Source organism: Strix aluco, chromosome 29 (assembly GCF_031877795.1).
Source record: "Strix aluco isolate bStrAlu1 chromosome 29, bStrAlu1.hap1, whole genome shotgun sequence".
Classification (NCBI taxonomy): domain Eukaryota; kingdom Metazoa; phylum Chordata; class Aves; order Strigiformes; family Strigidae; genus Strix; species Strix aluco.
In genome coordinates this window covers 2558561-2575856 of record NC_133959.1, presented here as the reverse complement: position 1 = coordinate 2575856, position 17296 = coordinate 2558561, and the positions used below count along the sequence as shown (strand labels likewise).

The 17296-nt window shown below is 42.3% G+C and overlaps 1 protein-coding gene across 2 annotated transcripts; it reads left to right on the top strand.

The window, feature by feature from the left end:
* The first annotated feature begins 352 nt into the window (after positions 1 to 352).
* Positions 353 to 8616, top strand: AP1M1 (adaptor related protein complex 1 subunit mu 1). Of its 2 annotated transcripts, none has more exons than XM_074808617.1 (12): positions 353 to 431; positions 1080 to 1236; positions 1620 to 1687; positions 2263 to 2393; positions 2538 to 2685; positions 3080 to 3206; positions 3594 to 3736; positions 4571 to 4642; positions 4930 to 5088; positions 5751 to 5876; positions 6075 to 6150; positions 6733 to 8616. In XM_074808617.1, exons 1-12 carry the CDS (start codon positions 390 to 392, stop codon positions 6753 to 6755), a joined length of 1272 nt encoding a protein of 423 aa, XP_074664718.1. In that variant the 5' UTR covers positions 353 to 389; the 3' UTR covers positions 6756 to 8616. The 2 variants fall into 2 exon arrangements, with proteins under 2 accessions (XP_074664718.1, XP_074664717.1); XM_074808616.1 differs by lacking the exon at positions 353 to 431 and adding an exon at positions 464 to 763.
* Positions 8617 to 17296: the final 8680 nt, after the last annotated feature.

The window sequence follows — 17296 nt, the reverse complement described above, 5'->3', positions numbered from 1 at the left end:
AAATCCTAACGTGCCTCTTAAACCCGAGTATTGTTCTAAACCCCAAATATCGTCCCTCTGCTGTCAGGGGATGGGCGCTGGGTGCTCAGCCTCTGCCCAGGGCTCCCACCTCAGCCTGGCCAAACCCCGCCCGTGGGCCGCGGCACCGTTAGCACCCATCCCCGGTCCTGTTTTCAGCGCTATGGGACCCTTTCCCAGCGGGGAAAAAGACCCCGGGACTATTTAACAGAGGTCCCGTGGAGTTAAGGTATTCTTCCGCTGCCGAGCCCTGCGCGCGTCCCTCCCCGCAGCAGCCGGATCTCTCCTCGTTTCGTCACTTCCTGCCGGAAGCGGAAGTCGCGGGGTCTGCGGCCGGAGACACGGCGGCCCGGGCGGGGGGCGGTGGGGCGATGTCGGCCAGTGCCGTCTACGTGCTGGACCTGAAGGGGAAGGTGAGGCCCGGGGAGCGGCGGGGCCGAAGCGGAGGGGCCTCCCTCGCCCCGGGCTGCTGAGGGCGTCGGGCACGCTCCGGGCCGTGAGGGGCCCCGGCATGGCGGGGGTCCCCCGGGCCTCGCTGGGGTCTGCGGGAGCCGCTGTCCCCTCCCCGGCAGCTCCCTGGTGCCAGCCCCAGCTCTGCGTGGCACTGCGGGTCCTTGCTGTGACAGGGGAGCCGTGGCCCGTGTCTCCGCCGTTACGGATGCTGAGGGAGGCGGCAGCTGATAGATGCGCCAGCAGGGCCCCTGGGCATCCCGCCGGGGGTAATTAATCTCTGCCGTAACTGGAGGTAGTTTGTCTCAGAGGAGTTGTATGTTTTCCCATCTTAAAAGCATTATTAGGGTGTGTGCGGCAAAGCTGAAGAATAACTCTGGAAAATATAAATACATGAGTTTGCAGTGAAAGATTAGGATTTACATTCTAATCAGCGAAGTATTTTGGCATTGTGATTTGCATTTGTAATATGGATAAAGGCTAGAGTAAAGCTTGGCGACTTTTTAAAAGTTACTTAAAGAGGCCTTCCAAATACCTTATGTGTTGGTCTGGCATGGTAACATCACCTCATGAAAGAGAAAAAAAAAAATGGATTTTGTTCTTCTTTATAGGTTCTTATCTGTCGGAATTACCGTGGAGATGTGGACATGTCAGAGGTGGAGCATTTCATGCCAATCCTTATGGAAAAGGAAGAAGAGGGGACACTTTCTCCTATTCTAGCACATGGAGGAGTTCGTTTTATGTGGATTAAACATAACAACCTATATCGTATCCTTTGTACTGCACGTAGCTCACAGATGCTGACATGCCAAGTGCTGCTGCATTAATGTTGTTTGTGTCTAAATGCAAACCTTGAGAATGGGCACAGTGAAATGGGGAGGCTCTGTCAGATAAAGTCATTTTATGCTTTACATAGTGTAAGGTGCACCGGCAGCACAGGATGTAGAAAAGTATTTCTGTTAATTTTACTCTCATAAATTATTTTTGGAATGTTTATCTTCATATTTTGTTAGGCCAGAGGTATTGTTAATTAAATAACTCATAGGTTTCTGGCCAACCCTAGTTGCCTAAGGCTTTTAAAAATGCACTTAGTAACTAACATTTTTTTGAATGGTGTCTCTGAATGCATGTTCCTGAACATCCTTTATCAGTTGTTGCAACTTCTAAGAAAAATGCTTGTGTATCACTGGTGTTTTCATTTTTATATAAAGTAGTTCAGGTGAGTGTGACATTTCAAAAGTAACCTCTGTTGTCTTTTCAGTTCACCCTAAATCTGCTCTAAATAGACGTGCATAAAGCTTTCACATTTTTAAAGAACTTTATGGTAATAGCATTTTTACTTCATATTTGATTATTTTGTAGAACTATCTTCCTAACCACTAATAATGGAATTGATATTTTGTAGCTGAGTAGGCAAAGGATGTGACACAATGCTGTAAGTAGTTGCACAAGACCTGAGAACACAGAGGAGAATTGTGAACTTGATGCATGAGTAGTGGCTTATCATATAGATTCTGCCTTTGGTTCGTCTGTACCTGGCATGAAAAATATTTTCTCCAGAATAAATATTTTTCATAATGCTTAGAGTTCCTACTAGGATTCTCTAGCTTTTAATTGAGGTGGGTTTTCTGAGGCTGATCTTCTGAACAGAATGCTGTTTGTGAGTTACAGGGTTTGGTTTGGGACTTTTAAAAAATTATTATTTTAGATGTAAGAATACATTCTGAACATTCAAGAATACATTCTTCCTCAGTTAATATTCTTCTTCCCCTCCCTCCTGTCATTTTGTTCCAGGTTTTTTCTGAATATTTCAAGGAGTTGGAAGAAGAGAGCATTAGGGATAATTTTGTTATTATTTATGAGTTGTTAGATGAGCTTATGGATTTTGGTTATCCACAAACCACCGATAGTAAAATTTTACAAGAGTAAGTATCATTCTGCATCACTTAATGACAAACTCCTTGGAAAGTTTTGAGCATTCTTCCATAAGCAAACAAACGTTTCGGCTTGGTCTAGTTGTCAGAAAAATTAATTTTCATTTTTTTCATACCAATTATGTGGCTGTAAAGGTACATCACTCAGGAAGGTCACAAACTTGAAACTGGAGCTCCACGTCCACCTGCCACAGTTACCAATGCTGTTTCATGGAGATCAGAAGGGATAAAATACAGGAAAAATGAAGTGTTCCTGGATGTTATAGAGTCCGTTAACCTTTTGGTGAGTACCATTAACTTGAAATGAGAATTCTAATAGGAAGTGTTGGAAAGGGCTTATTGTCTGAAAGCCTGCAAGGGTACAATTAACAAGTCCGACTGACTGTGGCTAGTGTACTGTGATGCTCAAAACAACGTCAGTCGTTAAGACTGAGCACCCGTAAGGACATCCAGAGGACAAATAATGCTTTACTTGGACATACTGCAGATTTTTGGTACATCCTTTCCCCCTCCGTCTGTGCCCATCACCTCCCTGATCTAATTCTATTCTACTGGGTTAATTTCTTCGGAGAAAAACATCCAAGAGAGCTTGGGACGTGGGGATGGGGTGAGAGCATTGTGGGATGTCACAGCATATCACATGGGAGCAATCTTACCTTTCTTTTTGTTTTTGTTAGGTCAGTGCCAACGGAAATGTATTACGGAGTGAGATCGTTGGATCCATTAAAATGCGAGTCTTTCTCTCGGGAATGCCAGAGTTGCGCCTTGGTTTAAATGACAAAGTTCTCTTTGATAATACAGGCCGTGAGTATTTCAGTGGTATCTCGATAATCATGAAAGATGTTATCTGGAGTCTTAAGTTTTGGAACGCTTGAGGTTCGACGAAAAGGATTTGTTCTGAGATTATAGAAATACTCCCTTTATCAGTGTAGAAAACCTTATCAGCTCTTGTGTGTATGTGACAGTACCAAGCCAAGATGGAACACCGTGGTAATAGGTGGTAACCATCAGGGCTTCCTCATCTCTTCTTTTCTCTGGGACTTCTGTAGTCCTAAAAAACTATAGCAAGCTGAAAAAAGGATTGGCTAAAAGGGAGGAATGTCAGCAGACAACTGCTTTGGTGTGTAACTGCCTGTGATGAGGCATCGGACAGAATTTGCGTAGCACCTTGAAATGTGTATTTTCTGCTAGGTGGCAAAAGTAAATCAGTAGAACTGGAAGATGTAAAGTTTCACCAGTGTGTTCGTCTCTCTCGCTTTGAAAACGACAGGACAATTTCTTTCATTCCGCCTGATGGAGAGTTTGAACTCATGTCATATCGTCTTAATACCCATGTAAGTCTGGATGTTTGCATTTTTTTATATGATAATGTTTTAGATTGTAGGCAAAATTGCTAACAGCTTTCCCTTATTTTTTTTTTTTTTCCTTAAAGTATGGGCAGCATAGTAGTTTTCAAGTCAACCGTTAATAGCAAAGCTTTGTGCTCTTTTTGGAGGAAGTAAGAATGAGTTTAGAAATAACTTGGCAGTAAGTCTCTGTCTTTTCAACTACTATTGAAACTGGTTCTGAAATAACCGTTCCTGTGATGATTTTTTTTTTTTTTTAAGCTAAGTACATGATGAAATGGCAGTGTAGCAATTCATTGTGCTTGACAACAGCAGTGTTTATTAGTGATTTAATTTTATTAGAGTATGCTAGCCACAGTGGTAAGGATAGCTTTCCTTTCAGAAAAGGAAAAATTCAATATAGAGAAGGTCTGTGATATGCAACTGTGACAGGAGACGACAAATAAAAAGTTTAGTATTTTTTATTTTAAGGGGAGTAGTTTGCATTAGAGTTGTTTTTAGGGCTTGTCATAGTTCAGTCCCTAGTGTGTTAAATTACTAAATATTTTGGAATGCAAGTGTTTGTTATTAGGGCTTAGTCTGAGACATACCTTTTTAAGCCTGTAATTCTTGCAACACTTGATCATTAGTATATCAACACTTGCTCATTTGTATAATTTTTTTTTTTTTTAAATAAGGACACAACTTGTTTGTCATTTTGAACACCACAGACTTTCTGTTTTCTGTGGGGTTCCCATGTTGAGTGTAGCTTTATGGGGAAGCAACGTTTTCATGACAGTGTCAAAGTAAAACCTACAGCTGTGAAGTGTTTTTCCCCATTAGGTAAAACCACTGATCTGGATTGAGTCTGTGATTGAAAAACATTCCCACAGCCGCATCGAATACATGATCAAGGTCAGAAGTTCTAAAATAATTCTGGCTAATTTTAGTCTTCTCTTTCATTTGTTTTCAAAGCTTGACCACCAGTCTGTGCATTTTTGTACAAGTATTTAGTATTTCTGTGGGACTTGCATCTTTTCAAAAACTTCGTTTGTAAGTTATGATCTCTGTGTTACAGTTCTGTTTCTCAGTACGTAGGTTGGGGTGGAGGGGATTGTGTCTCTCAGCTCTCTGAACTCACTAGGATAATGGAAATATTTAGAGGCCTGTTTTTCTGATTTTTACTTTTCTTTCTTCTTTAGGCAAAAAGTCAATTTAAGCGTAGATCAACTGCCAACAATGTGGAGATTCACATTCCAGTTCCAAACGATGCAGACTCGCCAAAGTTTAAAACCACTGTTGGAAGTGTCAAATGGGTTCCAGAGAACAGTGAAATTGTCTGGTCCATTAAATCTTTTCCAGTAAGTGTTATTTTTAGTCTTATTGCCTAATAGTGTAATAATTACTTAATATTTTATGCACGTTCATACTCTGCCTAAAGCAAATTCTAATAGTTATCAGACAAGTAGTACTGACCCCTTCCTCTTCCCCCTTGGATGAGGGCTTGGAACGTGCTAATAAATGTTTGAGATACTGTTGTTTATATTTTTTTTTGTTTTGTTTTTAACTGGGATAGTTTTGCAGAACTGGGTTAGAGAGCAGATTTTTGAGCGATGTCTGAGGATGGTGTAATCCCTTGGCCTCAATTTAGCAGCAGCTGTTTCAGTTTGTCAGATTGTGCTTCTTGGGTGGTTCCATGAGCATGAGCTCTTGCAAATGTTGATGGGGTGGTAGTACAGCAGTCTGTCACCACGCAATCAGAATGGTCAGTGGCACCAAAAAAACTGAACTTTTTTTTTTTATTTTCCTCTCGTCTTTGAGTATGAAGCTGGTCTTAATTTGATCTGCATCTTAAAAAAAAAAAAAAGTAGTTTAAAATAAAAACAAATGTTCACTTTTAAGCCCTAGAGAAGAGCTGAAATGAATAGTGGAGTTCAACAATTTGACATTAAGAAAATCATGTGTATTGTGGCAAGGTTTTTTTTATTTTTTGTTTCAAGAAAAAAATGTCCCTTTTGGGTAGGGTGGAAAAGAATACCTGATGAGAGCTCACTTTGGACTTCCAAGTGTTGAAGCTGAAGATAAGGAAGGAAAACCCCCCATTAGTGTAAAGTTTGAGATTCCGTATTTCACCACTTCAGGAATCCAGGTTAGTAGTTGCAAATAGCAGTACTGATAAGTTAACACGCCAGGCTCTTCACATGCAAGTTTTTTCTCATCTTCTTGATGATTCCTGTTCAATGTTATCCATAAAACACATTTTTGACCAAATTTTTTTTTTCTTTTTTGCTAAATACCGTTTGGCGGAAATGGGAAATTTGATTTCTGAACACATCTTTCTTTCCAGGTTCGCTACTTGAAGATAATTGAGAAGAGTGGCTATCAGGCTCTCCCGTGGGTTCGTTACATTACCCAGAATGGAGGTAAATGGAAGGCAAGAGACTGTAGATGTCTCCAACTTGCATGTTTTGTTTCTCCAGCATACACCTACAAATCAAAACACACAAAACCAGTTTGCTCGTGTCCTTGATTATCAAACTGTATGGTTTAGATATGTGTTGGATTAAGGTGTGCTGCTTTTTCCAGTCACCTTTTTTGATGTCTGAATGAAAGACCCAGTGGGATAGTTCAGTAATGCTGTTCCAGGATTTTGTAATTAAGATGGGATTCAGTGAGATTTTTGAAATAGAAAATTAAAAAGAAATTGCTTACACACATCATTCTGCCAGCTTTAAGGTACTAGATCATTTGTGAGTAAAAGCAGTGGGAGGGTTTTTTTGTTGGTTGTTCTTTTTTTTTTTTTTTCTTTGTTTCTGCTAACTAACTGGCTTGGAAGCACGAATGCCTGCAGTTACCTTAATTGCTTCAGAGCCCATTTTCATGGCCATTCTACACAAAAATCTGGTTTTATTTTATATTGCTTCATCACAATTTGCTGATCTGCTTTACTGCCTTTAGTGAGACAGGTTACTAAAACTGGCTTTTTGTTTTTTTCCTTTTTGCAGACTACCAGCTTCGAACACAGTAAAACACCTCGTAGGCACCACAGACGACAAAACTTCAGGCCTAGAATTTGTTTGCAGAAGCTTCTGTGGTACTGAGAGCTGTGAATGTTGTTGCCAAGGGTCTTGTTTCTGCAATCTTGGATTGGCAGGAGAAAGATTGGAAAATTACTGTTTTCAATAATGTGTTTGAGCATTTGAACCATTAGTATTGATTGCGTGAATATTTATTTCATTCTTAGAACATGCTGATCTTGCTGCTAAATGCTAATTACATTAGGAGTAGCAGTTACCTTGAGGAGCCAGGAATACAGAATGAACCTTGAGAATGTCTTGTCAATGCCTTGTCCGTTACATTCGCAAAATTTCTAGTATTCATATTTTAGGATCTCTAAAGACATTGGCAGCATTATGCTACAAATTAGGGAGACGATTGTGCAATTAAATGACTGCTGAACACTTAGTTGTATTTAGCCCAAGGTATTTATTTTTTTCTGGGCATATGGGTGCCTTAACTCATTCAAAGCTCTGTTAACTTATAAAAATTTACAGAATATGAGTTATATCTCAACTCCCAAAATACTATTGGCTCTTTTTGCATGGTTTCAAACCAATTAATCTGACAGAACAACTTCAAGTGAAGGGTTTGGAAACAAAAATATGGGTTTGTTAAAGACTAAGTTAACTGAGAACAAGAGATCACAGAAGTAAATGTCTCTGGGAGCACCTCTGTGGAAGCATGATGATTGCTAGCTCAAGATAGTCGAAATGCAGATGGAAGAGTTTCAACCCTGTAATACCCTTAGGGCATGGAAACCCTATGCCAATTGACTAGTATTTGCTTTTTTTTTTTTAATTTCTATTTGTAAAACAAGTTCAAAACTGTAATATGTAGATTAATTATTAAAAAAAGACCAAAACAATTTTGGAGGTGATGAAATTTGGTAGGAAGATTGTGGTTTATTATCATTATTTTTCCAGATAATACTGCAACCTCTTCCTGAAAATTGTTTATGAACAGGCTGATAAAAATACAGTTGCCATCTTTGTTCCAGCTTGCCTTTGTGTTAATTTAGGGCAAATGTTTGCCTCTGTTGCTGTAGTTCACTAGAATTGTTTAACTTTATTTGCCCTAAGGGGGATGCTTTCTTTCTCAGTCTTTTCCATTTGTAAACAGCTATTACTATAACTTCCTGGCAGAATGGGTAACAGTTCAGAATGTTATACTTAAAGGTATTATTTTTTTTACATGCCATCTCATTTTTTTCTGAGAAGCTAAGATTGGCATGGGTGTACATAATTATTTTGATTTTTCAGAAGAATTTTGACGGTTATCAGTATTTTCTTTAAACAATTTTTAGAACATTTTGGTTTGAATTTAGTCCTCCTGACAGATGCGAAACCAAAACCATCAATATCTAAATACATGTCTGCAAACGTGATGTGATACACCGTGCGCAAGGTTCTCCACACCTCTCTGACAGTCCTTGACTCACCCACAAGATTGAGAAGATATTTCATTGTCCCCACTAAATCCTTGTAGACTATATATAGAGATACACCTGTGTACACAGTATATACTATTAGCAAAAAATCAACTATTCCCCAGAGATGCAGGTGCTGTAACATTACGGGAAGATCTGCCTCGGAAGGGACCGATCCCTGGAGGTATCTAGGCAATAACCAGACCTCTGGTTAGGCAACATGAGGTGTGAACGTGTGTATTCTGGAGTAAGGTTACTGTATTTGTCACCCAACAAGCTTGATGTTGAAACAAATTAAATCATCTTGTTCAAGATTTTGGTCCCACTACTCATTTTCATTTGAACAATTAAGCTTATGACTGGACTAAACATTTTTATATTAAAACTGTAACTGGTTGACAAATCACTTTCTGATGGCTCTGTTCTTCAAAGTGTTCAATTATTTGCCTGTAAAATGTGACTTTAATAGCTTCATTTGTTTTCCTGTTGAAGGTTGCATCTTGTGCACCAGAACAGTGTTTTCTCATATTTTGTCCAAATTTTACTCTGTTTTGTCAGTGGGGCATCAGCTGTGCTTGTGCAGGAAGTAATAAAGGGCAGAAAGTCCTCTTTGAATCAGTTGAACTTCACTTGCTCTTTTTTTTCAGTTTGATTTACAGCAAGCTGTAGCCTCTAGAGTACCTTCAGTTGTTCTGCTGTGAGGCCTGGATAAGTGGAACTGAACTTCATAAAAGCAGAGAGTATTCATATTCCTGATTTACTTACCAAATACTGGCAAAATCTTTTCTATTGTTCTCAGCAAAGCCCATGCACTGTAAAATCAGTGCTTATTAGCACCCTCTGTTTCAGAAAGCAAAAGAAAAAAATCCAGCTCTTCATCTATTTATTGTCGGAATGGAGGGTCCCGGTGTACTTACGCAGGCATAAAGGCAGGACCAGCTGTGATGTTATTCTAGCACTAGCTCTTGTCCAAGGAGTAAATTTTTTTTTTTTGTAAGTTTTGTTCTTAGAGCAACTGCTCAGTCCTTATCTTGATGGTTTCTGTTCTCTGCCTAACGTGGAAAAATGTAAATTTGATGGTTTGTCACTATGTTACAGGTAAGTGCCTAACATAAAATACTTTTAAAAGACAATTTGCATAATTCAAATAAGCAGTAAAGTGTCTCATCGGTGTTTCCAGCTTGACGTGGTTTCATAGCTGTGTTATCTGGAATTTGGAACATTAAAAGACTAAACTTAGAACGCGTTCCTATTCCTAATACAAAGCCAGCAATGTTCCAGTGTTCTCCGCAGCCTTGTTTTTGTGATGAGGTGAGAAGCAGGCTGGGTTTTTCTGAGCAATCTTAAGTGTGTTTTCCCCTGCTCTATCCTGGACACGAACTGCTGGCTCAGACGATTCCACCAGCAGGAAGCATCCCCCTCTCCCTCCCCTGCACGCACAACTGTAACCTCGTTTACGCATTATTTAATTGCGAACAGATTAGATAGCTGTTCCTCAAGGTGCGTCAGCAGCGCTCCCCCGCCGGAGTAAATAGGTAGTTTTACTTCCTGTAGTGGTGCGTGTGTGTATCTTGGCTTTCTTAGAATGAAAGATTGCAACAAACTACTACGTGTTTCTTTTTTGATCCTCCCCCCACTGCCAGTTCTGCCAGTAGATGGCATTCTGAGCATGCTGCGTGCTCCCCAGTAAGTACCTGAGAGTCGTACGCTCACACCCTAGGTGCAAAATGTGTCATTTGATTTGGAAGGTATTCGGTTTAGTTCTTGTGAGTTCATTAAAAAACCCACAAACCTATGATTTTTTTTTTTTTCGGCTTATGCAATATGATTTTTGGAGTTCAGTAACTTCTCAATTATTTGACAGTTCTCTCTTAACGTTTTTATTTCTGTTACTCTCCTGTGGCTGATAAGGGCAACCCTGTGAGACAGCGGAGAGGGCATCGGCACAAAGGGAAGGGACGAGCTGCTCCGCAGTGCCACAGGAGCAGCTACTCGGAGTTGTACCTTGGTGGGGTTGGGCATTGCTGTGTCAGAAATTAAGACTCAGCTGGTGGTCTGGAAGCTCCTGTTTGGTACAACATATGAGAGAGAGAATGTGGGGTTCCCCACACCCCCCCTTGATTACCTCTAGAGAAAACTGGGTTTGTCTTGGTAAAAGAAGGCAGAACCTACCTCCCAATCAAATAAGACGGGTGCATTAAAAAAGCTTCCTCCCACCTCTGTCTTCCAGCTGGAGTGGGTCTTTTGTTGGTTTTCTCTTATGTGTTTCTACCCTCACTCCTTACTGCCGTGCTTTTATTCCTGTATACTGTTGGGGTTGCTTATATTTGCTTCCTGCCTCTAATCTGAGCTGGGTTTGCCTACAAAACATTCCTACACATAGATAGACTTTATCCATAGTGGGTTTGTCTTGGGTTAAGAGATTGCACCTGTTTATTTCTGAATTTATACTCTGTGACAAGAAATGGGCTAAACCTTGGCACCTCTATCTTTATCTTGTGCCAAATGCAGTATGTTGCAATTTGTTCAGTGCTTTTATTTTTTTCTTTTTCCCCTCTGTGGTTGACACCCACTGCTGTTTGTAATTTCAGCAGCCCTGGCACTGTGAGGGTTGATGGCCTTGCAGAAAATAGCGTGAGAGAGCAAAGTTAAGGGACAATATGAATAATCTTAATTGCTATGGTAATTAATTATATGACAATGTCATTTATGCTACGGGAGAAGTTGTACTGAAATCACAAACAATCATAAACCCTGTTTTCCACTGAATTTTGTGCAATCCAGAGTGTTCTACAAGTCATGCCCTCCCTACACACAGATAAAACTTGTTTCTCTTGTAGTTACGGCACAATGTCTTGACTCAGCGTTTATGAAAGCGGAGTTAGTCACATCTCTCACTCTAGTCAGATGCAGGAGGTTCCCTTTTGTAGTTATTTCACTTTGTCATTAGCGCGTTAGTTAAAGACTTTGAGTCCTTCTGCATTTCCTCCCTTCCCGGGGCTGGTGAACTGGGCTGTAACTCTGATCTCCGGCTTCGGCCGCGCAGGGTCTGTGTGCGGATCGTGGCCAGCTCTGGGTGGGGGCCCTTCACGACGTGACCACTGCTCTGGGCAGCAGCGCGTCCGGCTCCGCTCCTTGCGCGCCAGTTCCTAAACACAAAAACGTAATGTGTTTTTAAAGATAGGAGTTGTAGCTACACTCCATTCTGTGTTTGTTCTCCTGAAAATGAAGGATTCTTGTTTTATTAGGCTACGTTCTGGGCTAAGTTCCCAGGAACATGGTGCAAACAGCCATCTGAAATTGAGATTGTCGATGGCCCTGCGAAATCAATGGCATTGCACAGGAAGATTAAAGCCACTTTTCCCACTTCAGCTGTTCTGCTGCTCTGTGGTTCTTGGCAGACTGGTTGAACCAGAGGCTTTGGATAATTTTGAATTTTATGCCCAGCTTAACCTTATGACCTTCCTTTTCTTCTCCCTTCAAGCTGCCAGCATCTCTTCGTGCTCATTCTGGTCTTGTTGACTGCCCTGGCAGTTGCAGCATTGCACTGATGCAACTTCATTGTGCTGTAGGTGGAATTACACTGGGTTGTTCTCAAAAAATTACGAACTTGAACCTGGAGTCTCCAAGTTCATTTGCAGGCTGATGGTCAAATAAATAAGCAGAAACAGGCCTGAATCAAATGATCAGCAACGTGAAGAACAAGACGCTCCCAAAGTCAGCGTGCTGGGCTACGGCCTGTTCTGGAGAAAGTTTTGTAGGCTTAGTTCAAATCTTGGCTGTGGATTTGTACCTTGGATCAAAGTTTTGTTGCAGGCCCTTCTCCAATATAAAGCAAAGAAACGTAAAACAACAAATATCTAGTGAAATCCAAACACAATCTGCTCTATGTTATGCTACAAAAATGAATGAACTCTGCCTCCCACCCTCTCCCACTGTGCCTTGTTGTGAATAAGCACTGCTCAAAGGAAACTATCGCAAGAAGTTCTGCCTCTTTCCAGCAGGAATAACAATTGAGCAAGGAAAAACGCTGACTAGTTTTATCTCTGCTCTTCCAGTTGGGCAGGTATAGGTGAAGCGCAGATGGGGTCTTTTAAGTTGAATTGAAAGGAATCACTCTCAGCACAGAACTAAAGCACAAATATTCAATTATAAGGTTTTTAAAATGTCCTTCATAAGGAGCATCCTATACCTCATTTGAGACTTTCTTAGACCATCTGAAGGAGCATGGTTGTTACACGACAGATTTTGAAGGGTAGAAGAATATCTAGGGAAAGCAGGCAGACGAGGTTCACTCCCTAAATCTGCTATTTATGAATCTTTAAACCACTGGGTTAAAGTCACTGCTGTACCCCTTGGATCACAAGGAAGGCTCCGCCGAGTGGCTCCTTATGGGCAGGCTCTGGATTGCACTGTTGGGGAAACCAGGTGTGGAGCCTATGCTCCAAATCAGAGAGAGGACAAATTTTACTCTGAGTTATTCCACTTTAAACCTTAGTTAAAGAGCTTGTAGAAGCTGCTGGTTTCTACCCATGTTCTGGTGGGTGTAAGTGTGCTCCTGCACCAGCAGGGAATGAGGGATTCAAGAATCCCATAAAGTCCAGGAAAGAGCAGAGGTGCTGAGTTTCTTGTCATATCAAGATGTAGGAGGCTTTGTTGTAAGGGCTTTGTGAGTGGGCTGGCAAAAACCTGTTGGGTGCTGGGTAGATCTCGACTGTGGTTTAGAAATAGATGGTTAAGAGGTAATATAGAGCCCAAATCCAGCTGTGGTTTTATATTTTCAAGAAGTTTTTTCACAAAGCTCCTGGAGTGCTGCGTTCCAGGCTGCGCACCCGTGACCGCTGCAGTCTGGCCAAGGAGATGCGACAAAGCTACAAAGACAGGAAGAGTTTGAAGAGACTTCAGTGTAAAAGTTGGAAAAAAGGCTTGGGGGGAAAGGATACGAATGAGGTCTGTTTAGAAATGCCAATGTTATAAACAAATGAAATCTGCTTTTTCATCTTCAAACGTAAAAAACCAGTCTATAAAGTTGAAAAGGAATGTGTTTAAAATTGACAAAAGAAAATATTGCAGTGTGAAATTCCACCTTTTCGCTGTATTTGTTTAGAAAAGGACTTATCAGTCAAGCACTGCCCCACACCAGAGGTAGGAACCCTTTGCTAACAGAGCTGAGCTCTCATCTACGTTCCAGCCACCTCTAATTACTCCCTGACCAGTAGCAAGCACATGGCTGCAGAACGAGTGTTTATTTTCTTTCTTGCTTATTTATTAATACAAAAGCACAAGACAGAGCGCTTCTACGTGTTGTGAACTCTACAATTGTTAAAGTTTCCGAGAGGTCACGAGGGTCCCAGATAACATTAGCAGCTAAGTGCTATGTTGTCCTTTTGTGTTATCAACAGGAAACATCTTTACCAGCACAGGAACTACAGCTTTGTAATTGGCCTGGTGCAAGAACATGACAGTATTTTCTCATCCAATCAGGACTCGGATATTTTGGGAGCTGGTATATAAAGCTCACAGCACACAGTGTCTTTTGGACATTAGGAACAGGTTCATGTCAGAAATCAGTGTGCTTTGCTATTTTAGTAGTTGCTATAGTTGCAGCATGAATGATTTTTCTTGCCCTGCACGGTTCAGGGTGGTATTTCATTACAGTTCATATGTATATTTTTATTATTTGAGTGCAGATGGACATATCTCAAGTAATTAACGTGGTGATATAAGTCTTGTAACGAAGCCTTTAGCAAATAAACAACGAATCCATAAATCATATCAATGCAGGCCTTGTTTAGCTTTCATTTCAAACCCACAGATTTCTCTGGTGCAGGGTTGAGCTCTATCCAAGCAAATTTCAGATTCACTAGATGATAAAATGTTATATTTGGGCTCTGAAATAAGAAGCGTTCCATGCACTGAATGATCTATGTGTTGAAAGGAGCAGCCCTTCTGCCTCATGCAGTTAATGGCAAAAAAGTCCACTAACATCTAAAACTAGTATTAGATCAGAGAAAATAGCATTTAAATGGAGCTGTAAAGAGCTGAGCTGGAAGGGGGCCAATATTGCAATTAATATTCTGTACAGAATTACACCACTTGCTGATTATAGCAAACCTCATTCAGACCATTCGATAAAGCTGGAGTGTTTTTTTCCATAGCTGCCGTCACTGTTTTGATCCAAAGTAACTCTAATTACTGTGAAGGGAAAAATGACGACAACAAAACCCCAGCATGAGCATAGCCCAAAATATGTCCTGAAAAGTGCAGAGTGAGAAATTCTAATAACTGGAGGTTCATTTTAATCCTTCAGAATAAACAGCACTATACACCCTTTACTGCACTAATCCATGGCTGCTTTTATAGAGTTCCCAAAGTCAGATTTTCTAACTTCCACTCTTATTACAATTTTTCTTAAACACCCCTTGACTTCAGAAACCCATGGGATTTCTGTAGAGCAAATTTGTCGGTAGAGATGGGCGAAGAGATGATTTTGTTATTGATAAAACTGACTTCTATGAGGAAAGTCAGGATTTTGTTTTCTGTTTTATTCTATAACACACAGACACACACACAAAAAATAAACCCTCAGCAGTTTGCAGGCTCGTTTCAGCAGTTGGTTGGTCCCACAAGCTTCCTTTGGCACAAAGCAGCATCCCTCACCGACGCCGGGCTGTGCTGCGCCTGCCCGGGCAGTGCTGTCCCAAAACGTCCCGACGTCTCCGGGCAAAGCCAGAGCCGTGCTGGGAGAGCCAGGGAGCTGCAGCGCTGGGATGGCTCTGGTTTGCAGCGCAAAATTATGTCCCCAAACTTATCTCCACGTATTGTGTCAAATACCAAAAATATCAGGGGCTGATGACAACAGGAGTTATTTCTGAGGGACTGACACAGTGCATAGAAGGGGCATTGTAAGAGCTTTTTTTTCTCCCTCTTGCTCACTCTTGCAACATGCTGGTGGAGGTGGTGGGAAAGGAGGGAACGTTTTCATCTTCGTGGCTTAAGCGTGTGAGCAACCGAGCTCTCCGAGGCAGCAGTGTTGAAGCAGCTTTCTTTTTTCCAAGTAGTATTTTGTGACAGTATAGCCAGAGGGGTTTAGATTAATGAAGTGAAATTTTTTTGTTAGCAAACACAAGATTTTTTTTTATTGGGGTAGGAACATGAATTCAGCAGAGAAAAGAAACAGCAGCTGCAATGGCTGGAAGTTAAAACTAAGCAAAGTCAAGTTAGAAGAGAAGTGTTTGCTTCCAGCAGAATGTGTGCGTGTGTTTGTGTGCATGTATTTGCTGCTGGAAGAACTGATGCAGGGGAGGGCTCAGAGGTCCTTGCGTGAAGATGGGGGTATCTCCTCCAAAAGATGCACCTTCTCCAAAAGCTGCAGTCCTGGAACTGCTGCTGCAGCAGCTCACGTCTGCGGGCACAGAGCAGCGTCTGTGCGGTGCGTTACGTTAAAGGTGATGTATAAAGGACCATAGCAGTCCCTCGCCTCCAAAGCTTCAGAGTAATCCTTCCTCGAGGTATTTTCCCCTGCTGAACTCATCAAAGCTCCTGCCCTCGCGACAAGCCACACACCTCCACACTCAGTTTAAATTTCCTGCAGGTGCCATGGGACGTCCCCGGCTGAGAGCGGGGCACCACGTGCTGAGTCAGCGCGCCGTGCGGAGGGAGGCTGGTGCCCGGGTGCCTCCGTGGGCAGCCCGCAGCGGGATTACGTCTGCTCTCAGAGAACTTCTCACCCACGTTTCCTGCACGAATCCCGGGTGAGAGTGGCAGTCGTGCGAGGGCACGGGGGAAGCCAGCGGCGTGGGAAGACATGACAGCGCATGGTTTGTCCCATCCTGCCTTGTTGGGCAGCTGGTACCAAAAATGTTCTGTTCCCTGTCCTCCATACGCATACGCAGCCCACTGCTGGAAATACTGCCTCTTTTTTGGACTGAATACCACTGTTTTCCCCTTTCTCCCTCTCCAGTACACTGGTTACCCTATCCTTTGCCATATGGGTTAGAAGCTGTTGGCTTCGTGCTTGCGTGGGGGATGCTGGCCTCACGTTGTCTGGCTTCTGACCATCCCCTCTCCCCATACCCACAGAGTGAGAGACAATGTAAATGTTACAGCTGCTTTTCCCTGCATCCATAGTGCATTTCTGAAGGGAGGCTCTCAGCGTGCCTTTTTATGGTCCAACATTTAATCATGCCCCATGCTGGATCCCATCAGCCACAGCCTTCAGTTCAGAGCCATTAAAAAGCTCCGTAAGCAGAGGAAAGGTTTTAAGGCCATCTCGCAGATACGGAGCCATCTCGGGGCACAGGAGGAATTAGCAGGTGTCGGTCACAACAGATTTCCTCCAAGATATTATTCCTGGCGGTGCGAGTGCTGCTCTCCAAGGCTGCCCAGGTGCTGCAGAAGGGGTTATTTGCACAGCAGGGCACTGCACTGAGCCCGGGTCCTATAAAGCAGAGCTTAAAGAACTTGGGATAAACCTGCCGGAGCCTGGGGAACGGGGCACGACTGAGCTGTGCTCAGCAAAGGTTCACATTTTGGTGGAGCCTGGCAAAAGTGGTCGCTGTTAACCAGAGCTACCAGTGCAATGTCAGTGCTTTCTACGAAGGAAGCGCGAGTACGGCTGCACTTTGCTCACGAGAAGGGTGAGGCATCCTACTTAGATTTAGCAAACCAAACTTTCTGCAGGGCTTTGAGAGGCTGCAAAGCACAAAGTCTATAGCACCCTCAGTGTGGGGAGGTGCCTGGGGCTGCAATTCTTCACCTCTTTTTTTTTTGGGTGGCTCTGTTACTGCTTTTATCTTGGTCTACAACAGGGGAAGGACAGTTGTAGCTGATTCCCACAGGCCTGCAAAGCATCAATGAAGTAAATTGGAAAAGCTCCTTAGAGAAAGGCAGAGAATTACTGCTATCAGCGTGGCTGAAAGTGAAAAGGCTGAAGAGGCCTTTGGCCCACATGGAGATGAGACCATCTTTGTGTTTTTCTGATACTCTTGAAAAGAAACAAACAGCTGCTTTTCATTTTCTGTGTTAACCAGCACCGTGGCTTCAGCAGGGGTCAGCGATGGAGCTGCTGTCGCAGCCGTTAC